Genomic DNA, 24,535 nt, shown 5'->3' with positions numbered 1-24,535 from the left:
AAAAAACAAATCACCAATACAGAATAGAATATAATAGAAAAAAAGAGAAGACAAAAAAATGAGAAAAAAAAAGAAAAGAAAAGCAGCGAGAAGTCATATTGTTGTAACTTTAATGGGGGGGGGGGGGAGGACTGATAAGTCAATATGTTGAGAAAAACAGGATTTTTTTGGAAAATTTGTTTGCCCAGCCCCCTCTAGAAAAAATCCTGGCGACACCCATGTTTCCAGCTCTTTCCCGAAACTTTTCCTTTATTAGCTCCACTGCGAATGTCTGTCATTACGCTCAACGGTGATCATTCGAAAGTATTACGATTGTTCACTTTGTTTCGACATACCAAACATTTCAGAAATTAGTACAGAGTTTGGATCTGGATGCATCTTAACATATTAAGCGTAACTACCTTTCAATTTGTTTGGTAATAATTTACCGATCCGACTACCCACGTCGGCCTTGACATTCTGCAGCGGTTTAGGCCAAAAAAAAAAAAATATTCGGTCTCTGGTCAGACCAAAGTGTCGGAATTGACGCGGCGACGCGGCTTTTTCTTCTTTTTTTTCTTCAAGCTTGGATTGTACAGACAAGGTGGGGTACTATTTTGCTTTTTTGGTGTCCTCATGTATATTGGTGTCCTCCATTATTTGCCTTGGTGCTTTCGATCATTTGCCTTCTTGGTGCAATTTTCCATTCCTTGGTGCTCTTTGGTAAAACAAATTGAGGAAGTGCGGCAATAAAGGGCGCTGTTGGAGCTTCCGCGGAACATTTTGAAAAAAAAGGATTGACGCGCATGATTAAAATAGACGCGTGCGCTGACCAGAGACCGACTTATTTTTTTTCTTGGCCTTAAGCATGTTGGTTATTTTATTTACGTAACTACGGTCACGCGTTAAATTATTCAGTGTAAGTAGGCCGAGCCGTATATCATGGCATTGAATGAATAATTCAGGTTGCCTTCGGCAAAATATTGTAGTCATAATGACCATCCCCCAAAACAACAAGCTGTCAACCTAACATAACTTCATTAAAATCGCCTGAATAAAATATCGAATACGTCTTGATTAGCTGGCAGATCGGTGAAACCAAAAAGCATGGGCGTCGCGGGGGGGGGGGGGGCAAAAAGAACAAAAATATAAAATCTAAAAAAGGAGAAAAAGAAAGGAAAAATTGAGAATATTTTATATGCTAGAGAAAGTACAAGGGTTTTGGGCGAAAAATGTTCTTCTCCCCCAACCCCGAAAAAATCAGGGCTAATTTCATTTAATTAAGAGCGTGAAATTGATATCAAAGACTGCATCTTTTTATATATTATTATTTTTAAGAGCAGCTATTTACATTTTTAAGAGCAGTTATTTTTATTTTTGAGAACAATATCAATAACTGCTCTCAAAAATAATAATAACTGCTCTGAACAATATAAATAACTACTCTCAAAAATAATAATAACTGCTCTTAAAAATGTAAATAACTGCTCTTAAAAATAATATAGGTTTTCCCGGCGAATTTCCGAATTTTTATAATCAGTTTCATTATCAGCCATCCAATTTCGCGTGAGCTTTGCACATGTGGTCCAATTGGGGTTTCTTTTTCATTTGGGGTTCATTCAATTTCATTTTTAGGCAGCCAAGATTTCAGCAAAAAAAAGTTGCTAGAATTTTGAATATTTTGCTGTCATAAATTTCTTTTATTTGGTGATTATATGATGTGTCAGCACATGGCAGTAAGCCAATGACCAACCCTTTCCCACAAATGTTTTCAATTAGCAAATTTTGTTTGAATAATTTGTAAGAAAAAACCCTAAACTGAAATGACATCACAGTAACAGCGTTAGTCCGGAAAAGCATGGAAACTGTTAAATGTTTAAAGAAGTGCACATTTGCAACAAGATTAACTCAAAAAGTGTTGTCAAATGTGTAGTTTTCTTACATTTCACAGAGTTGCGCAACAAGACTTCCTGAGAAAAATTCATTGCACATACCCTTTAATTAAGAAAGAAAGTCAATCTACGGTTTGAAGACATCAAGAAGACAGGAATACGGACACGTATGAAGTCTTAAATGATGTTTGACAAAATGTGAAATATGTTTGCCCATTAATGTAAACGAATGCCCGATCAACCCCTTACTAATGGTTTAAACGAAATTGAATGAACAACGCGATACTTTTAATATGAATGCATCTTTGATAGGGACGAGTGAAGCTAAAAGGCGATAGAATGTTCGGATAGTGAAATAGAATGATTCTTTTTGATTGTGGAATGCCGATATGCGTGATTTTTTAATTTCAATCTAAATCAAATGAGCCAGGCGTTAAATTGAATGAAAACTTGGTGAAATTGGCCAGGAAAACCTATATTTCAATGAAGAAATCAATATGAGTTAGAGCTCGGGAGGGGGAGGGGTTGGGGGGTCACCCCTCACCCCCCCCCCCTCACCCCCCCCCCCACCCCCCCCCCCCCCTCCCGCCTCATGATTTCTACACTTTCGGACTTTTTCACTGACTATCCAACCACATTTTACTTTCTCACAGAATATTTACTGACTTCTATCCCATAACTTTCAGAGCTTTGGATCCTTACTCGCAAATTACAAATGCCAATGAGGGCTCGAAATGTACGAAAGCCCGTTATTGCCATCGCTATTTCATTTTCGAAATTTTATTTTTTTCCAGAGGGGTTATATTTTTGCCAAAGCCGTTACTTTGTTTTCCGAAAGCAGTCATTTTTATTTTCAAGAGCAGCTTTTTTATTTTCAGTATTACAGGCTGCACTTTTGAGGAATGTACATGTAAAGTACTTAGGCTGTCGCCACTGCATGCAGCAACACGACTGCATCAATGATAAAAAGCGGGGAAGATCGGACACTGGGTATCTATTTATATGGTGACCTGTGAAACACGATGACGTCATCAAATTGGGCCTTTGGGGAAGGGCGCCGCTTACGTCTTCGGAAATAAAAACAATTGCTCTCGAAAAAAAAAAACTGCTCTAAAAAAAAAAGATTAATAACTGCTCTCGAAAAAAAATGCACTGGGAAAAAAGAACTGATTTCGGAAAACAAAGTAATAGCTTTGGCAAAAATATAACCGCTCTGAAATTGAATGAACCCCAAGTGAAAAAGAAACCCCAATTAGACCACATGTGCAAAACTCACGCGAAATTGAATGGCTGATAATGAAACTGATTAGAAAAATTCGGAAATTCGCCGGAAAAACCTATATTACAAAACTGACCTCGATATTGTAACCTACAACTAAACCAAAAAGAATCCAATGCTAAATAACGTTTAACCATATCTTACAACGCGAGAAGATTACACTTACCACTACTGCATCATAACGTTAGCCAATCAAGGCTACGGTTAAAAATGACCAATAACAAGGCATGCGGCATTACACCTGCAGACCAATCAGTAAATTACACACAGCGCGTTCGATTGATTCACCCGCGCTACTACTCGTGCAAGCGCGCGACAGCATTCGATTGACCTCTCACGTGACTTCTCGCGCTTACTGGAGCCTGGCCCAACTAACCGACTCGACGAGCTGGTCATTTGGGTAAGTATCCCATAAGGCCATCATGGCCATGCAACGTCCGGCGGGCGCCTCAGGAAGTGTCCAAAACGGGCTTCCATGGAGCATAGAGCTACAAACCCTATGTAGCTCTATGCAGGCAGCTACGGCTATACAAATTATTGTCAGAGCGGCCCGCGTATTTGCACTGGGCGTGGACGTGCTCTAGACAGTTAATTGATTCGGATGCAGCCTTGGAAAAATGTTGCAACCTGACGCCACTTCCGCGATTGTGTACAAAGTTTTTTTTAACAAAATTGGAAATATATTTCAGTCCCAGATTCATGTCTTATCATAATTTTTGCAATGAATGACCTTCATTGAGATGATATATTATGAAGGAAAAAGTGGCGTCAGGTTGCATCATTCTCCCCCCCCCCCGGAAAAGCAAATAAAAAAGGAAGAAAAAAAGTGAGAAAAAAAATTAAAAAAAATAAAAGAAGCGATAACCCATATTGGTGTAACTTTAATGGGGGCGGAACTGATAAATCGAGAATATTTTGAGAAAACAAGATCTTTTTGGAGAATATGTTTTGCCCCCCTCTAGAAAAATCCTGGCGACGCCCATGTTTCCAGCTCTTGCACGAAACTTTATCCGAAACCGTTCGTTTATTCAGCTCCACTGCGCATGTCTGTCATTACGCCAGGAGCCAGACGAGAGTAAGCTGGGGGAAGTAATCGAACGCACTCTCATCCTTTGCATCTACCTTTTCCAATCGAAGCAGTACCAAATTCCATGACCACCGATCATCAGTATCATTCAAGTTATCTACGGTTTCAGATGGAGAAAATGGCGAAACAACATTTTGTTTTGGAGTCATTTTACATAGTATCCTTGGTGATCCAGGGAACTATCTTGATTGTCTCTGGATTGGAAACTTCACCTTATACAGGCGAACATACATTTTACGCTGCAGAAAATCGCGCACTACAAGGGTTAGCATATGCAAACAAAACTCTGCGTTCTCGCGTCCTCTGTGCACGGGAATGCAGCATGGATGAACGTTGCAAGTCGTTTAACTTTAACGACTGCAATAACATGTGCGAGTTACACCTTGCCACAAGACGAGAGCATCCCGAAGACTTCAATGCAACTCAAGGGAGTGTGTACTTTGATGCAGATGAGGACACACCTCTCTACTCACTGACTAATAGTCCCTTGAATTCCTACAGAAGTTGCAAGATGCTCTTAGATGCCGGTTATCGTTCAAGCGGTATCTACACAATCAACCCAGAGGGATTCGGTAATGGCGGTCTTCTTGTCTACTGTGACATGGAAACTGACGGCGGAGGATGGATCGTGTTTCAGAGGCGACAAGATGGCAGCGTGGACTTTTACCGTAAATGGGCCGAGTACCAGCTTGGGTTTGGCGATCTGTCCGGTGAGTTCTGGTTGGGCAATGACAACTTGGTGACTCTGACGTCTGATGATTCACAAGGAACATGGGAGCTACGCGTTGATTTGGGGGACTGGGCGGGCAACACGGCATGGGCAAAGTACGCAGATTTCCAAATATCCGGGGGTGAGTACAATCTGTATATTGGCCAATACGATGCCAGCGGCACTGCCGGTGACTCTCTTGCGTTAAGCAGAGGACGTCCCTTCTCAACAAAGGACATTGACAATGATGCATTGGGATCATATAGTTGTGCACAATCCCGCCACGGAGCCTGGTGGTTTGGTGGTTGTTCGCATTCCAACTTGAATGGTGAATATTACCCAGATGAGCATGCAGCCGCTGATGAAAAGGGCGTGCATTGGCGCCACTGGAAAGACCTTTCCTATTCTCTGAAAACCAGCCAGATGAAACTCCGTGCGAAGCGGCAATGAGTACTTTTTTGCAAACTGACATTAAGTTGGTTATTGTAAACTCAAAATTTAATATTGACACGCCCACCGTGGAGGGCATGGCAAATTTCCAAAGCGACGGAGCCTACCGGAGTGTGGATGTTAAATCCCTTCCCGGCCTTAATAAATAATAGATGAAAAATATATCGAATGAAACGACGGGTAAAGTTTAATCGGTAATTTGTTTGGGACAAGTTTAGAATTATTTGCGTCCTGACAACAATTCATTTGGTAGACTGGTTTCCACCTCTATCAGAACCAGTGTACTTGCAGAGCAGAGCTGCTAGAGAGAAAACAGGTTTATTTGGGGTTTTTTTGGACGCCCACAAAAGCGAAAAAAGCAGGTGAATTGAAATTATCCGCCGCATATCTATATTCAATACTTTTGGTTAAATGTGAAAAGTTGTTTAATCTCGTGCTTTATGATCTATGGATAAGAGGCAGCCAAAACAGCACATTATTTAACACTGGCTCGAGCTCACAAAAAGGATAAAAGCTAAAATTCAAAATGTTTTAAGTCTTGATGGAGAAACGAATATTGTACAAATGAATCATTACATCAAAGAGATCTAGTTCATTAAATGATATCAATTCAAAACTTTGGTGGCGGGATTTTCCTCCTGCCAAAAGAATACAACTCAAAAATGCTCCACTAATCTGCAAACTCATCGTCGTTACAGAGATTAAGGATTTCAGCTCTTCACTCTAAAAACATTAGTCAGATTTGACTAGAAACCAATCAAATTTGACCAGCCATTCATGGTCAGCTGGGTGCAACTAAAAATCGGTCAATCTGACTAGATTTTTACGGTCAGTATTATTGACTTTGGGAAAAATAGTTATGCAAATAACTAAGATTGGAGTCGAACCCTACCACTTTGTTTGTCATATTATGAAACTTTGCATGGTTAACTAAATTCCTAGTCGTACAATTTTCAATAAAAAGGAAAACCAGTCAATATTTTGACCAAGTTGTTTTTAGAGTGTTGTACAATTTGGTTTTGTCGTTTCGCTCAAAATTGTTATGTAAATATAAATGAAATGATAAGATACGATTTTCAAAAAAATCCGAAAAAAAAAACAAAATCAACAAACCAGTTGCCATCCCATTTAGTTAATCTATAGCTGAACATGCCGCATAATGTAACGTGTGCACTACTACCAGTGTTTAATAACTTAAATTCAATTTACCTGAATGATAACTGCTCGTATGGAGTATGAAGCTACAGTGCGCAAAAAAAAAAAAAAAAAAAAGATTAATTTGGTTGGATCTAAACGTAGTTATTTGCTATTTTGCTTGTACATTGCATGATGTAAATAATGACATTTGACGTTGAATAAGCTGAGTGATAAGAACCAAACCATTATTGATTCTTATCACTCAGTTTGCTGTTTGCAATTCTGCTTGTATATTGCGGCACAAAACAAAAAAAAGGTTCCAATGACCTATGACGTTGAATAAACCGAGTGACAAGAACCAATCCATGTTTCAGTTTTCCCGATTCATTCAAAGTTTTCTGTTTGCAAGAATGTGATTCTAGTATTGTGTTTAGCAGCTGTAGGGCCAGTGGGCTATGTTTCAAAACATCAGTTCCAAAATGTATTCTCTAATTGACTGAGAGAGCAGAAAAAAGCATCGAAGATTATTTTTTTTTTAGGGAGCATGTGTTGTCCTTTGAAACCGTACACACAAAAAAAAACAAGCACTGCTCTGAAGCACAACATATCATGGCACCCGACTCTCCGTATCTAATTTTAATGTTTGAATATTCAAATGACCCGGTACCACTGTGAGAGACTGGCTGGTGAAAGCGAACTGCTTCACGCAGGGGACGAGGTTGGATGGAAACTGAAGTCGGCAGTGACTGACAAATATCCCCGGGTGAGTACAATCTGAATATTGGCCAATTCAATGCCAGCAGCATTGCCGGTGACTCTCTCGCGTATCACAGCGGACGTCCCTACTCAACGAAGGATAATGACTATGATCTAGCGGGATCATATAATTGTGCACAATCCCGCCACGGAGCCTGGTGGTTTGGTAGTTGTTAGCACTCCGGCTTGAATGGTCAATATTACCCAGATGAGCATGCAGCCGCTTATGAAAAGGGCGTGCATTGGCGCCACTGGAAAGGCGTTTCCTATTCTCTGAAAACCAGCCAGATGAAACTCCATGCGATGCGACAGTGAGTACTTTTGTTGTGAACATATAATGAAGTTGGTTATTGTAAACTCGAAATTGAATATTTTTACCCAAGTCTGATACGCCTGCCGGAGAGGGGCATGGCAATTTTCCAAATTGACGGAGCCTACCGGAGTGTGGATGTTAAATCCCTGGCCGGCCTTAATAAATAATAGATGAAAACCAAAATGGAAAAGAAGACTATATGGTATAACAAGTGCATTGTTAGAAAAATGATTATAGATGTTTAGCAGGTATACCTGAAATGCGGCTACGAGGCTTAATATAACACATACATAAAGCATATACACCATCTTGCTGTCTTGGGCACTATCGGACAATAGGTGGCGCTCTTCAAGGTGGCACAATATTGCCGACTGGCGTTACAAAAACTAAGCACTTGTGAAAAAGTGGCACTCGTGAGAAAATATTGAGGAAGGGATGAATCCCCCTTTACTCCTCGGAAGCTACGTGACTGATATACGTTCGTAAATAACAGCGCCCCCAAAACGTAATTAAAAAAAATCGAATGACAGCACCGACATCGAATAAAACAACGAGTTAATCTGAAAATTCTTTCTTGTGAAGTTTATAATTATTTAAGTCCTGACAATAATTCATTTATCACATGGTAAACTGGTTTCCACCTCTATCAGAACCAGTGTACTTGCAGATCAGATCTGCTAGAGCGAAAACATGTTTTGATTTTTGGGCCCCACAAAAGCGAAAAAAGTAGGTGAATTGAACCTACGCATTATTATGTTCAATATACCTTTTGAACATAATGTGAAATTTTATTTAATCTCATGCCTTATGATCTATCGATAGATGGCAGCCAAAACACCACATTACTTAAACATGTTTCGGCTTCACAAAAGGATAAAGGCCAAAATTCAAAATGTTTTAAGTCTTGATGGAAAAACGAATATTTTGCAAATAAAACATTTCATGAGTGAAATATAGTTCAACAAGTAATATCGATTCTAAACTTTGGTCGCGTGTTTTTCCTCCTGCCAAAAGAATACAAGTGAAACGCTTTTCCGCTAACCCGCAAGGTCATTGTTGTTACTGAATTTGTGATTTTAGCTGTTGTGCAATGTGGTTTTGTCGTTGCAGTTTAATTGTTATGTACATACAAATGAAATAAGAAACGATTGTCAAAAAATAATAATCAGTAAAAAAGTTTTTTTTCATTAGATGTAACGTGTGCACTACTTTTGAATACCTATGTTGAGAAAATGAAATAGCTGAAATTCAATTTACCCTGAATGATAACTGCTCATATGGAGTACAAAGCTACAGGGAACAGAAAACTAGATTAATTTGGTTGAATGTGAACGTATTGGTTTGTTATTTTGCCTGTACATTGCATAATATAAATAATGACATAGGACGAAGAATAAAGTGAGTGATAAGAAGCAAACCGTTATTGATTCGATCACTCAGTTTGCGGTTTGCTATTTCGCTTGTATATTGCGGCACAAAACGAAAAAGTTCCAATGACCTATGACGTTGAATACACCGAGTGACAAGAACCAATCCATGATTTAGTTTTCCCGATTTATTCCAAGTTTTCTGTTTGCAAGAATGTGATGCTAGTAGTACTAGTTTTTAGCAGCTGTAGGGATAATGGGGCTTTGCTGAAGCCAATCGCCATTAAAAAAAAAGGATGCTCAAGCTCCCAAATAGCTCTATTTTGCAACAAAATAGAGCAATTGTATACCTATTTCATCCGCATTTCACAGACGTACGAGCTCGCAGTCCTCTTCAATGCTTCCACTTTTTTTTTTACAAACCCTCAAGTTCATGGCCCACAAAATATTCTAATAGATAAGAAATTGAGGGCATGCAAATCGTGATTGGCAGACGTAGGCAATTTCGGGCCTATTTACCATTTACTATTTAACCTTTAGTTCAGCTCCCTATATCTCATCTATAGAGGGCAGCACACGAGTTACCTGGTGACACTACATGCTTACTTTTATACTCCAACCATTGTGAATAATTTGTACTTAACTTGACTGACTCACTGACGTATGACGAACTCATTGACTGTCACTTGAAATTAGACTTACCTATATCTCTCGCTGACTGACAGACTGACTGACTGACTGACTGAATATCTGGGTTGCCTTTTTTCAGCGTGGCCACTTCTTGGGATTTTTCCCAAGAACTTTGGTTAATTATTTGGGTTTTTGTATGAAGGCCTTCAAAGTATTTCGGACAAGATCAGGGAGAGGAAGATGGGTCTGGCGGGCCACTGCCTCCGCCAACCGGAGCTAGCAGCTCATGACACCATCCTGTGGGAGCCGACTCATGGAACTGCCAGGAAGGGGCGGAGACAAACCATGAACATCGACACGCTGCGGCGGGACGTTGGTCTCAGTGACACGGGGGAGCTGAGGATCCTAATAACAATAATGATAATAATTTGGGAGGCTAATCATCCATACTCGCAGCCGGTATGCTGAAGTGCGAAGGACGCGGCTACCATGTGGTCGGGCCGCTGGCACGTAAAGGCGCCTATGGCTGCCGGCCACATCGACCCTTATACGACCACGGAGCACAGCCTGAGATCGAAAATGTTTGATAATTAATGCTGGATAGGGAAGAGTGGAGGGAGGCTAGCAAGTCCCGAGATGGTGTAGGATAGGCTGCGCCCTCGCATCGCATCTTGCAATTTCAGAGCCAATGGGGCCTAACAGTCAATTCCTGGCGGCGCCATTCCCGAGCTCTCCAATAAAAGATTTTGCGTGTAGAAGTTTAACAATATGCAATTATTTTGGATTCGCCTAGTACTCACCTTCCGTAAATGTCTTTCCCGGCCTATATAACAAATCGATTGATGTAGTGGCGTTTCCATGACTTGTGTCTTGCGACGTAAGGAGAGGAGACAAACGAACACAATCTGAAGAAACAGAACGGTGGTACTTACATATCTTCATGTTAAAAAAAGGCCAAATGCGTTAACTAAGGGAGCCTCTCAAAAGTCGGATCGCCTGGAACGTCCAAATGGGAACATGCCTTTGATCAACTGGGAATACGGTATATGCCCAGCGGATCGCGGGCATATTCCTATTTGGACATTCCACTGGGAATACTGTTCCCTGATCGGAACAATGTTCTCATCACTGAGAAACGAAGCATACCTATGTTCTCATACGATCGGCCATGAGCACAATGGCCAAGTGAGAATAAACTCCGAATGCGAATGCGAATGCCGCCGCGTACATCGCAACTGAGTGTGTTGCACGGTGAGTACAGTGTTAACGGTTTTGTTTGTACTGCAATAGGAACCGGCAATCGCTTTAAGTCTAGGCTTTCATAAATGCGGACATAATGTTGAAAGTTGTTTTTCTATTTTGTTTATATGTTGATGTAGTTGAAATTTAGGATTTGGAGCAGGCCTAAACTAAAGAATAATTTGCTTTAAGTTACGTCCGTGTGTGTGTGCGTATTTACCCGTACACGTATGTACGTATGTACCTGATGCCATGGCACGAAGTTAGAGGTGCATCTACCCCATGGATCAAACTTTGTATGACACTATGAGATGCTTAATTCTCATATTGTTTAAAATGCATGCCATTGACACAAAGAACTTAATTCTTTTACTTTAAGCATTGTAGGAATACGGGAACGCCTTATCAAGTGTGCAACCGCATCTCCGATCTTTTGCTAAATTTGCAAAATCGTCTCTATGAATGTCAAAACTGATTTCTCCCCCCCCCCCTAAACAGTAATATTTGGTAATACCAACATTTTGACTTACTGAATTTGAGGATCATCAAGACGGAGGTTCAAGGACACAACGTGAGAACAGTCATAGGGAAAAGACTTTTGTGTTTCTTGGGGCCGCCCACATTCCTGGACCCAGGGCCTCGTAAAACCTTCCAAACCTGGTCCTGGCAACACAGAAAACCAGGAAAGTAACAGGAAGTCCTGTACTCTAATGCATCAGTTGTGCTGTTTACCAGTAGCAGAAATACGGATTCACTCAGTTCAGTGCCTAAAATGCTTTATGAATTGTATCTATCGTTTCGATTTATGTAGTGGCGTATCGAGGCCTTGTGTTAGCCGTAATGAATGAAACAAAATGCCTTCCGTTGTCTTTCGTGGAGATTGTGACAAGCAGTTGTGGATATTACAACTCGTTATACTTAGTACTTGGTACTTGGAGGTTATCCTCTTCAGAACTCCTCGAGGAAGTCTATAACTAAGAGGCTAAACCCGCGGTCTAACTAAGAGGTTATACCCGCGGTGCTTTCCTCTCTTCATCTTTAAAAACAAAACCGGCTCAGTGTGTATTCTAACATTCCACCAAACTGCTCAAAAATACTCATTCACAAATTACATTAGCTATTACATACAGTCGTTTTGGCTCACAAGAAATACGACTCTCTTAGGGTTATTAAAGGCAAAGCAATCACGAGTTTCAATTCTTCTAACGTCAGGATTTAAAAGCATGATTATACGTTATCAGCGCACAGAATTTTCGCTAATTTGAATGCGTCAACCGTCAAAAGGTTGCAAAGACTTAATTTAAGACTGCTACAATTTAAGTCTTGAATACACCAAAACGAAATAGGCTGCTCGAAAACGAAAACGAACATTCACAGCAAAATCTTGGCTGCCTAAAAATGAAATTGAATGAACCCCAAATGAAAAAGGAACCCCAATTGGACCACATGTGTAAAACGCACGCAAAATTGGATGGCTGATAATGAAAATGATTAGAAAAATTCGGAAATTCGCCGGGAAAACCTATATTATTATTTTTAAGAGCAGCTATTTACATTTTTAAGAGCAGTTATTTTTATTTTTTAGAGAAGTTACTTATATTGTTAAGAGCAGTTATTTTTTACTTTTAAGAGCAGCTATTAATATTTTCAAGAGCAGTTTTGTTAATTTTAAGAGCAGTTATTTTTATTTTCAAGGGCAGCTTTTTTATTTTCAATATTACAGGCTGCACTTTTGAGGAATGTACATATAAAGTACTTAGGCTGGCGCCACTGCATGCACCAACACGACTGCATCAAAGATATAGAGCGGGGAAGATCGGACACTGGGTATCTATTTATATGGTGACCTGTGAAACACGATGACGTCATCAAATCGGGCCCTTTGGGGAAGGGCGCCGCCTACGTCTTCGGAAATAAAAACAATTTCTCTCGAAAAAAAAATAACTGCTCTAAAAATATATATTAATGACTGCTCTCGAAAAAAAACTGCACTGGAAACAAAGCACTGCTCTCAGAAAACAAAATAACGGCTTTGGCAAAAATATAACCGCTCTGGAAAAAATATAACTGCTTTCGAAAATGAAATAGCGATGGCACTAACGGGCTTTCGTACATTTCGAGCCCTCATTGGCATTTGTAATTGGCGAATAAGGATACTAAGCTCTGAGAGTTATGGGATAGAAGTCAGTGAATGTGGTTGAAAAATCAGTGGACAAGTCCGAAAGTGTAAAAATCATGTGCCGGGGGGGGGGGGGGGGGGGGTCGGAACACCCCCTCCCAAGCTCTGACTCATATTGATTTCTTCATTGAAATATAGGTTTTTCCGGCCAATTTCACCATGTGTTCATTCAATTTAACGCCTGGCTCTATTGATTTAGATTGAAATTGAAAGATCACGCAGATCGGCATTCGACTATCAAAAATAATCATTCTATTTCACTATCCGAGCATTCTATCGCCTTTTAGCTTCACTCGTCCCTATCAAAGATGCATTCATGTTAAAAGTATCGCGTTGTTCATTCAATTTCGTCTAAACCATTAGTAAGGGGTTGATCGGGCATACGTTTTCATTAATGGGCAAACATATTTCACATTTTGTCAAACATCTTTGAAGACTTCATACGTGTCCGTATTCCTTAGCGTAAATCGTATTTGATGACTTCAAACCGTAGATTGACTTTCTTTCTTAATTAAAGGGTGCAATGAATGTGCAATGAATTTTTCTCAGGAAGTTTTTTGCGCAACTCTGTGAAATGTAAGAAAACTACACATTTGACAACACTTTTTGGGTTAATCGTATTGCAAATGTGCACTTCTTTGAACATTTAACAGTTTCCATGCTTTTCCGGACTTACGCTGTTACCGTGATGTCATTTCAGGAAGACACTGTTCAGTTCAGGGTTTTTTTCTTACAAATTATTCACACAAAATTTGCTAATTGAAAACATTTGTGGGAAAGGGTTGGTCATTGGCTTACTGCCATGTGCTGACACATCATATAATCACCAAATAAAAGAAAATTATGACAGCAAAAATATCCAAAATTCTAGCAACTTTTTTTTTGCTGAAATCTTGGCTGCCTAAAAATGAAATTCAACGAACCCCAAATGAAAAAGAAACCCCAATTGGACCACATGTGCAAAACTCACGCGAAATTGAATGGCTGATAATAAAAATGATTAGAAAAATTCGGAAATTCGCCGGGAAAACTTAAAGGCCTATTATTATTTTTAAGAGCAGCTATTTACATTTTTAAGAGCAGTTATTATTATTTTTGAGAGCAGTTATTTATATTGTTCAGAGCAGTTATTTTTATTTTTAAGAGCAGCTATTAATATTTTTAAGAGCAGTTTTGTTAATTTTAAGAGCAGTCATTTTTATTTTCAGGGGCAGCTTTTTTATTTTCAATATTACAGGCTGCATTTTTGAGGAATGTACATGTAAAGTACTTAGGCTGGCGCCACTGCATACACCAACACGACTGCATCAAAGATATAGAGCGGGGAAGATCGGACACTGGGTATCTATTTAAATGGTGACCTGTGAAACACGATGACGTCATCAAATTGGGCCTTTGGGGAAAGGCGCCGCCTATGTCTTCGGAAATAAAAACAATTGCTTTCGAAAAAAAAATAATAAAGAAAGAATATATTAATAACTGCTCTCGAAAAAAAATGCACTGGAAAAAAAAGAACTGCTTTCGGAAAACAAAGTAACGGCTTTGGCAAAAATATAACCGCTCTGGAATTGAATGAACCCCAAGTGAAAAAGAAACCCCAATTAGACCACATGTGCAAAACTCACGCGAAATCGAATGGCTGATAATGAAACTGATTAGAAAAATACAGAAATTCGCCGGGAAAACCTATATTACAAAACTGACCTCGATATTGTAACCTACAACTAAACCAAAAAGAATTCAATGCTAAATAACGTTTAACCATATCTTACAACGCGAGAAGATTACACTTACCACTACTGCATCATAACGTTAGCCAATCAAGGCTACGGTTTATCACCTGAAGACCAATCAGTAAATTACACACAGCGCGTTCGATTGCTTCACCCGCGCTACTACTCGTGCAAGCGCGGGACAGCATTCGATTGACCTCTCACGTGACTTCTCGCGCTAACTGGAGCCTGGCCCAACTAACCGACTCGCCGAGCTGGTTATTTGGGTAAGTATCCCATAAGGCCATCATGGCCATGCAACGTCCGGCGGGCGCCTCAGGCCGTGTCCGAAACGGGCTTCCATGGAGCATAGAGCTACAAACCCTATGTAGCTCTATGCACGCAGCTACGGCTATACAAATTATTGTCAGAGCGGCCCGCGTATTTGCACTGGGCGTGGACGTGCTCTAGGCAGTTAATTGATTCGGATGCAGCCTTGGAAAATGTTGCAACCTGACGCCACTTCCGCGATTGTGTACAAAGTCTATGGAGAGTCAAGAATTTTTTTCTAACAAATTTGGAAATATATTTCAGTCCCAGATTCATGTCTTATCATAATTTTTGCAATGAATGACCTTCATTGAGATGATATATTATGAAGGAAAAAGTGGCGTCAGGTTGCATCATTCTCCCCCCCCCCCTGGAAAAGCACAAAAAAGGAAGAAAAAAAGTGAGAAAAAAAAAGAAAAAAAAAGAAAAGAAGCGATAACTCATATTGGTGTAACTTTAATGGGGGCGGAACTGATAAATCGAGAAGATGTTGAGAAAAACAAGATCTTTTTGGAAAATATGTTTTGCCCCCCTCTAGAAAAATCCTGGCGACGCCCATGTTTCCAGCTCTTGCACGAAACTTTACCTGAAACCGTTCGTTTATTTAACTCCACTGCGCATGTCTGTCATTACGCCAGGAGCCACACGAGAGTAAGCTGGGGGAAGTAATCGAACGCACTCTCATCCTTTGCATCTACCTTTTCCAATCGAAGCAGTACCAAATTCCATCACCACCGATCATCAGTATCATTCAAGTTATCTACGGTTGCAGATGGAGAAAATGGCGCAACAACATTTTGTTTTGGAGTCATTTTACAAAGTATCCTTGGTGATCCAGGGAACTATCTTGATTGTCTCTGGATTGGAAACTTCACCTTATTCAGGCGAACATACATTTTACGCTGCAGAAAATCGCGCACTACAAGGGTCAGCATATGCAAACAAAACTCTGCGTTCTCGCGTCCTCTGTGCACGGGAATGCAGCATGGATGAACGTTGCAAGTCGTTTGACTTTAACGACTGCAATAACATGTGCGAGTTACACCTTGCCACAAGACGAGAGCATCCCGAAGACTTCAATGCAACTCAAGGAAGTGTGTACTTTGATGCAGATGAGGACACACCTCTCTACTCACTGACTAATAGTCCCTTGAATTCCAACAGAAGTTGCAAGATGCTCTTAGATGCCGGTTATCGTTCAAGCGGTATCTACACAATCAACCCAGAGGGATTCGGTAATGGCGGTCTTCGTGTCTACTGTGACATGGAAACTGACGGCGGAGGATGGATCGTGTTTCAGAGGCGACAAGATGGCAGTGTGGACTTTTACCGTAACTGGGACGAGTACCAGTCTGGCTTTGGCGATCTGTCCGGTGAGTTCTGGTTGGGCAATGAGAACTTGGTGACTCTGACGTCTGATGATTCACAAGGAACATGGGAGCTACGCGTTGATTTGGGGGACTGGGCGGGCAACACGGCATGGGCAAAGTACGCAGATTTCCAAATATCCCCGGGTGAGTACAGTCTGAATATTGGCCAATACGATGCCAGCAGCACTGCCGGTGACTCTCTTGCGTTCAGCAGAGGACATCCCTTCTCAACAAAGGACAATGACAATGATGCATTGGGATCATATAGTTGTGCACAATCCCGCCACGGAGCCTGGTGGTTTGGTGGTTGTTCGCATTCCAACTTGAATGGTGAATATTACCCAGATGAGCATGCAGCCGCTAATGAAAAGGGCGTGCATTGGCGCCACTGGAAAGGCCGATCCTATTCTCTGAAAACCAGCCAGATGAAACTCCGTGCGATGCTGCAATGAGTACTTTTTTGCGAACTGACATTAAGTTGGTTATTGTAAACTCATTATTTAATATTGACACACCCACCGTGGAGGGCATGGCAAATTTCCAAAGCGACGGAGCCTACCGGAGTGTGGATGTAAAATCCCTTCCCGGCCTTAATAAACAATAGATGAAAACCAAAATGAAAAAATATATTGAATGAAACGACGGGTAAAGTTTAATCGGGATTTTTTTTTTGTCAAGTTTAAAATTATTTGCGACCTGACAACAATTCATTTGGTAGACTGGTTTCAACCTCTATCAGAACCAGTGTACTTGCAGAGCAGAGCTGCTAGAGAAAAAAAACAGGTTTATTTGGGGTTTTTTTGGACGCCCACAAAAGCGAAAAAAAAAGCAGGTGAATTGAAATTATCCGCCGTATATTTATATTCAACACTTTTGGTTAAATGTGAAAAGTTGTTTAATCTTGTGCTTTATGATCTATCGATAAGTGGCAGCCAAAACAACACATTATTTAACACTGTCTCGAGCTCACAAAAAGGATAAAGGCTAAAATTCAAAACGTTGTAAGTCTTGATGGAGAAACAAATATTGTACAAATAAATCATTGCATCAATGAAATCTAGTTCAACAAATGATATCAATTCAAAACTTTGGTCGCGGGATTTTCCTCCTGCCGAAAGAATACAACTCAAAATTGTTCCACTTATCTGCAAACTCATCGTCGTTACAGAGTTACAGTTACGATTTCAGCTCTTCACTCTAAAAAACATTAGTCAGATTTGACTAAAAACGAGTCAAATTTGACTAGCCATTCAGGGTCAGCTGGGTGCTGCAACTAAAAATCGGTCAATCTGACTAGATTTTTCCAGTCAGTATTATTGACTTTGGGAAAAATAGTTACGCAAATAACTAAGATTGGAGTCGAACCCTACCACTTTGTTTGTCATATTATGAAACTTTGCATGGTTAACTAAATTCCTAGTCGTACCATTTTCAATAACAAGGAAAACCAGTCAATATTTTGACCAAGTTGTTTTTAGAGTGTTGTACAATTTGATTTTGTCGCTTTGCTCAAAATTGTTATGTAAAGATAATTGAAATGATAAGATACGATTGTCAAAAATGACCGAAAAAACAAAATCCAAAAAACCAGTTGCCATCCCATTTAGTTTATCTATAGCTGAACATGCCGCATAATTTAACGTGTGCACTACTACTAGTGTTTGTTAAATTAAATTCAATTTACCTGAATGGAGTATAAAGCTACAGGGTGCAAAAAAAAAAGGAAAAAAAAGTTAATTTGGTTGGATCTAAATGTAGTTATTTGCTATTTTGCTTGTACATTGCATGATGTAAGTAATAACATATGTCGTTGAATAAGCTGAGTGATAAGAACCAAACCATTATTGATTCTTATCACTCAGTTTGCTGTTTGCTATTTTGCTTGTATATTGCGGCACGAAACAAAAAGGTTCCAATGACCTATGACGTTGAATAAACCGAGTGACAAGAACCAATCCATGTTTCAGTTTTCCTGATTCATTCAAAGTTTTCTGTTTGCAAGAATGCGATTCTAGTCTTGTGTTTAGCAGCTGTAGGGCCATTGGGCTATGTTTCAAAACAACAGTTCCAAAATGTATCTTCTAATTGACTTAGAGTGCAGAAAAAAGCATCGGAGATTATTTTTTTCAGTGAGCATGTGTAGTCAAAAAAACAAGCACTGCTCCGAAGCACAACCTGTGATTCTAGTAGTACCAGTTTTAACAGCTGTAGGGATACTGAGGTTTTGCTGAAACCCATCGCCATGAAAAAAAAAAAATGCATGCCCAGGCTCTAAAATTGCCCTATTGTGCAATAAAATAGAGCAATTGTAGAGCCTTTTTCATCCGCATTTGACATAAATACAGCCTCGTTGTTCTTGTCAAAGCCCCCACCCTTCTTTTGAACAAACCCTCAAGTTCATGGCCCACAAAATACTCTAATAGCAAAGAAATTGGGGGAATGCGAATCGTGATTGCAGGGCGTAGGCAACTTCACAACTTTGAGTTCAGCTCATTAAATTCCACCTATAGAGGGCGGCATACGGGTTACCTGGTGACACTATCAACAATACATGCATGCTTAGGTTTAAACTCCAGCTCCAACCATTGCGAACTATATGCATAATTTGTACTTAACTTGACTGACTCGCTGACGGACCTATTCACTGTCACTTGAAATTAGAGTTATCTATGTCTCTCGCTGACTGACAGACTGACTGTCTCCCCGACTGACTGTCTTTTTACAGCGTGGCCACTCCTTGGAAGTTTTCCCCAAGAACTTTGGTTGATTATTTGGGTTTTTGAATGAAGGCCTTCGAGGTATTCGAGGATGGGTGTGGCAAGCCATTGCCTCCGCCATCCGGAGCTAGAAGCCCATGACACCATCCTCAGTTTACCCACAGTAATGGCTTTGTTTGTCCTGTGTTGTTTACTAGCTGTTTTGCACAAGTTTCTGCTCATTTATTAATTTTCTTTATTTTTTCCCTATTAGGAAAAAGCTGTATGGTCTATTGCAACAGGGTATCTGTTGTTATGATCTATTTGCTTCTTTGATTTTGCCGTTAATTTGATATTACTGAGTTTGAAATGTGTTTTTTTCATGAAGCATGGAAATAAATGTGAATTTTAATGGAATTGAAAAAATAAACTTACTTGGTGAAAATAATATATCTGCATAAAAAAAATTGCATCACGACTTTGAGAAATATAAGGGTAAAAAATAGAGCCAATTAAAGGTACATGTTTCATGATTGCATGAATGGTATCATTGAAACTCCAGTATAGCTGCCAAAATACATGCATTCTTCTCTGCACAAATTTCGAATCACTGCAAATGATTTCAAAATAAACATGAACTTGCTCTAAAACATTAAACATTATGGTTTGTCTTTATCCGATCTCTTCGACTAACAAACATCCATTATTTCTCATACTGTTTTTGTTAAGCGTCAGTGAATTTTATTTCTTCATCCTACGCTGGCTTCTGATGCATATGAGTTTCATCACATAAAATGACTGCTAGAAAATGCCGTTACTTGTTTGAACCAATTTCTGGGCTATATGTATCTAGTCCCCAGGCGCTGCTTTCAGAGCACAAATGACGTGACTGCACAACATAAGTACGACTGGACCGTGGAAAATTCAAAATCGAGATGTTGTTTGATGACACGGCTGCTGTTTATGAAACACCCTTGTGCATTATCCACGTCTTAGTTACCTTTCTCTGGGCTCCGTGCGCTAACAAAGAGGGCGCTTTGTGAGCCCCTTGGACGGGACACGGTGAGCGTTTCCGAATCCCTGTTCTTGACAACACGCGTGTAACACGAGAACGTGTTCTCGAGCTGGTTGTTAGGGCCCTGTCACACTTCTGCGTATCCTAATTCCTTATGAGTTGCGCTTTGACTTTTTTTTCATACGCAGTCGTACGCACAATACGCACCTCGTATGCATCTCTATCGTTTTGTGTACGTTTTATATACGCATGCATACGCATGGTACGGCCCAGTACGCCGGATAGTTTTGGGCATGCACAAAACTACGCTGCGTACGCTGTTATGCAGGTCATACGTTATAAATACGCAGCGCATCGGTCCCGCATCGGTCGAGTGCGTTACGAGTACGCTATGTGCTCGTGACGCACCCCGTCAGCATATGAGCCACCTGTATTGGACTTATACATAACGTATCTGCAGCGCAGATGCAACGCACGCTGAACGGCGAGCGGCAGAAATGCGGCGGGAATACGCTCAGAAGTGCGTCAAGCATGCGGTCGGCATAAATCGGGTGCGTTTGGAATACGCTCGGCATGCGCACTGCATAATGACCTATTCGCATCCCGAAAAATAATGTTGTGCACTGCATACGCAACTCATACGCATCTCATACGCAATGGATGCGCTGAATTCGTTACTTGTACGCTAGATGTGCGTTGCACATAAGTCAAAGTGATCAAAACATTTCGACGTTAATTGAGCGTAGGGCAGCGTATTGAAACATTTTGAACGCGCGTATTGAACGCGCGGGTGCGTGTCAAATCGATATAAAGCAATGCGAAATGGCCGACAATCGTCTGAATTTGTACTTAGGCCTATTCCAAATGAACGAGGACGACTGTTGCAAAACCGGACATGTGGAGATGAAATTGCAGACCTGCACTATTATAATGGTATTCTTATTCCAATCATTAGGGTATTAGCAACAACAAAAAAACACACAAAACAACTGACGAATCTGCACAGTCCGCCATTTTGTTCAAGCTGCACCTCGCCGAACCCTCCATCAACCAGGGAGTAAAAAAATCGATCCGCGAACGCCCCATCGGGTCTGTTCGTCACGTTCGAGACCGCTGTTCTCGTGTCGGGTTTACCCGAGTGTTGTCAAGACAGGAATTCGAAAACGCCCCTCATGTGGGTACTGCACTGGATGGCGCGCGAAGTACACACGAACTTTTGTGTACAAAGCTAAGCAATAACGTCTTCGCTCGTGAGCGCCAAGCTTCGTAAGCGCGCAGATACGTTCCAATTTAACTTGCAATGGTCTCCAAAACTAACCCCGAACCCCAATAACTTTGGATCATTCGAAATAGACAGTGAATGGACCGGGAACCGGGTTTCCCAACTCTCCTTTTCTTGCCTTTGAAGAGGTACTTGTGCACGGAGCCCATTAATAATGCGGATTATATATTAAGATCAATACTTTGTGTTTATGAATTCTTATAATTATGCGTGTTTTAAATTGTGATTTATTTGTAGGAGACCTTAAATTTGGAAAGCAATGCATTGACCTGGACTTAAAATAGTTTAAAAAGCAGTTGATTGTTTTTTTTATAGATCGTGGCCACCCCCCATTGAACTTTATGTTTGTGTCTCCAAAATTGTCCTGTCGGACAAATCATGTGCCGGGATGAAGGGTGCCACCTATTGTCCAAATCTATGATCGTCCGCTTTGAAAAGCGCACCGTTAGGGTTCCATGCGCCAACAACAGCTTTTTCACCACTTTTTACCACATTCTCAAAAATATCATATTGCGCACGCTCTCAGGCCTTCTTACAGCCCTCCTTACATGGTAGCAATTCAATGGCTTTAAGTGGCAACTATGGGCTCAGAAACCAGTCCAAGTGTCAGACAAACAGGGTCACTACAGCAAGGCTTACATGTGGCAAATTGCCAATATCGGTGTCAACAAGGAATTAATTCGTATTCACTGATCACATCTATTCATCTTGAAGAAAATGAAAACTGAACGACATCTTCTCGACCCCGCCCCCCCCCAAAAATGACGCATCTTGGCAATCACGTGCAAATTTTCATTATTGGGGACGTTTTCTGTTCATGCCACCGTCGATATAAGTTGTATGGCCTATATCTTTCTAGTTAATGATATTGTAATGTTATGGGTCACAGCGGATGTAGATTGCGCCCTCTATTTACAGACACTGTCGGTTGTTTGTGCAAAATAAATCAGCCCTTCTTACATGGTAGCAGTTTTCTCGACCTCGTGTCTTTGCTTGTGTCCCAGTATGACAAAATATAACTGTTCGGTAGATTGCAAAAACATCAAAAAAAATATAACAGGCGGAGCATTTCCCAAAACTTTATTAAGAGACTCCACTCGGGTGAGATCTACGCAGTGACGTAGCCAGGGATTTTTCAGTGGGGGGCGCTGGGGGGGGGGGGAGGAACATTTTATGGGGGGGGGCGCCATGTAGATCAATGATAATTCTTTTAGAAAATCTCAGTGGGGGGGCGACAAGGTTTCATGGGGGGAACCTTAACGATATTTAACTGCGTTTCATTATAATATCAGGGATCTCTTATCTAGTGTAGTGGTTCTAATACAGCGTGGCCTACTTGTGCAGCAATTGCCAATCAATGTCTGCCTTGAGCTTCTATTTAACGCGCGTTTTTACAGGTATTTGGGAGTGTCAGGATTGTCCTCGTGAGGTGGAGTTCCGGAATTGGGCAACAGAAAATCACCAACCTGATAACGGCTAAGGTATAGAGGACTGTGGTGAGGTGGTTCCATATCCCGCAGGGAAATGGAATGATGCTGAATGCGAAAAGCAACGCCCTTGAAATAAGACTGACAATCTTTGAATGCCCGAACAGAATTCGAATCACAAGGACTTGGATACAATTCCTTATGATCACTGAAAGTAAAGGTATTTATCTTTTTTTAATTGAAATTGTTGCGATATATAAACAAAGTTCATTTGAAAAAATCCACGAAAAGGATCCACTAATACTAGAATTGCATTTTAGAAGACATATACAAGGGGTACAGTTCGTGTTTCTGCAAAAAACTTACAAAATATCTAGTTGTTTTCGAACGCGATGGAAAAGAAAAACTAAAGTTGTTTTGGTAACTTCAATTTTTGGGAATAGCACGGTACTTCTTGTTAAGGCCTATAAACGGATAGTGAGCTCAATTGTCGAGTTCATGTTGTTTTGTTCACTAGATATCACCAGGAATAAAGAGATCACAGACAAGAAGAATTTGCATGCCGAGGGATTTTTTTTTGCTTGAAAGAAACAGGTAAAATTTATAAACCATTCAATTAGCAGTTATTCTTGCACAACAAAACTGAAAAGAATTATATAAAAACCAAACAAACAATCAAAAGAACCTTTAAAAAGTATTTTTAAAAATGAAAAAATATTTTATAAAGCAATTGATATGACACCACCACCACACTTAACAAAAATCCCTTTAACCCCTAAAGGCATTTATAATTATTAATGGCTTAAAGCTTTGCATGGAGGATGAGATAAAGTAGAAAGATTGCGGGTAACACCATGTGGAAAGAAATCTCTTCTTGGAAGAAGTGTGGTTCTGAAAAGAACCGATTGGTTGAGTGCATTATAATTATGATCATTTGCCTATATCCCAAAAGTAGCACAGTGAAATATTATCAAAACTTTACTTGGATTATGATCGCACTGTTAAACATCCCGTGAACGTTAGTCCATCTGGCTTGCTGTAATTTAGAAGAAATCAAGAAATGTCGGAGTTTTCCAACGATCAGTCACTTGAGTGATATTTGGAAATAACGAGAGTGCTACTGACGAAATCCTTTCGTGATCAAAAGGTCACTAGTGTGCAGGGTTTTTCACTGTTTTCTCGAAATCTGTATTCACTGAGCTGAAACCTCAACAAGTTTGATTTCTAACAGTCTTGGATTTGTAATGCATGGTGTTATTATGAAAAGCGAGTGATCATTTTATGCCGTTATCAAATAACACTAAACAGCCCACCTACAAATATAATATCAAAAAAAACAAACAATAAAACCAAACTTAACCAAAAATCAATATTTAAAATAAAACTTAAATTTGTAATAATACTAGTTTTACACCACCACCATTGTGTTTTCGTTAGTAATATTTGTTAAAAGCGAGGGAGGGTATCACTCGTGGTTTTGAGTTGCTGATTATACCGAAATTAACCCTTTATTACTTACTGTTTCCCTCTTTTTTCGTTTTTCTTTTGCGCCTTTTTTTATGGGGGGTTGCTTTTCCGAGGTGTGGTCAAGTGCAGCATATGTAACAATATGAAAATGTTCTTGTATATGATATTAAGAGCAATATTTCGGGTTTACATTATTTTCTCTGTAAAAAAAAATAATAA

General features: G+C 40.1%; 2 protein-coding genes across 2 annotated transcripts; both read left to right on the top strand.

The window, feature by feature from the left end:
- Positions 1–4,312: 4,312 nt before the first annotated feature.
- On the top strand, positions 4,313–5,942 carry LOC119730912 (ficolin-3-like). Its single transcript, XM_038203977.1, has one exon. It carries the CDS (start codon positions 4,347–4,349, stop codon positions 5,394–5,396), a length of 1,050 nt encoding a protein of 349 aa, XP_038059905.1. The 5' UTR covers positions 4,313–4,346; the 3' UTR covers positions 5,397–5,942.
- Positions 5,943–16,034: 10,092 nt separating this feature from the next.
- On the top strand, positions 16,035–16,881 carry LOC119730050 (ficolin-2-like). The gene has a single exon (XM_038202838.1). The coding sequence runs from the start codon at positions 16,045–16,047 to the stop codon at positions 16,879–16,881; it is 837 nt and encodes a 278-aa protein (XP_038058766.1). The 5' UTR covers positions 16,035–16,044.
- The last annotated feature ends 7,654 nt before the right edge of the window (positions 16,882–24,535 follow it).

The sequence above is a fragment of the Patiria miniata genome, unplaced genomic scaffold (genome assembly GCF_015706575.1).
Source record: "Patiria miniata isolate m_02_andy unplaced genomic scaffold, ASM1570657v1 HiC_scaffold_22, whole genome shotgun sequence".
Taxonomy (NCBI): Eukaryota; Metazoa; Echinodermata; class Asteroidea; order Valvatida; family Asterinidae; genus Patiria; species Patiria miniata.
Note: the sequence above shows the minus strand (reverse complement) of the source record. Positions and strands in the feature narration are given on the sequence as shown.

Excerpts from the sequence above, each read along its gene's own strand:
- LOC119730912 (XM_038203977.1), top strand. The coding sequence starts at position 4,347 with ATGGAGAAAATGGCGAAACAACATTTTGTTTTGGAGTCATTTTACATA.
- LOC119730050 (XM_038202838.1), top strand. The coding sequence starts at position 16,045 with ATGGATGAACGTTGCAAGTCGTTTGACTTTAACGACTGCAATAACATG.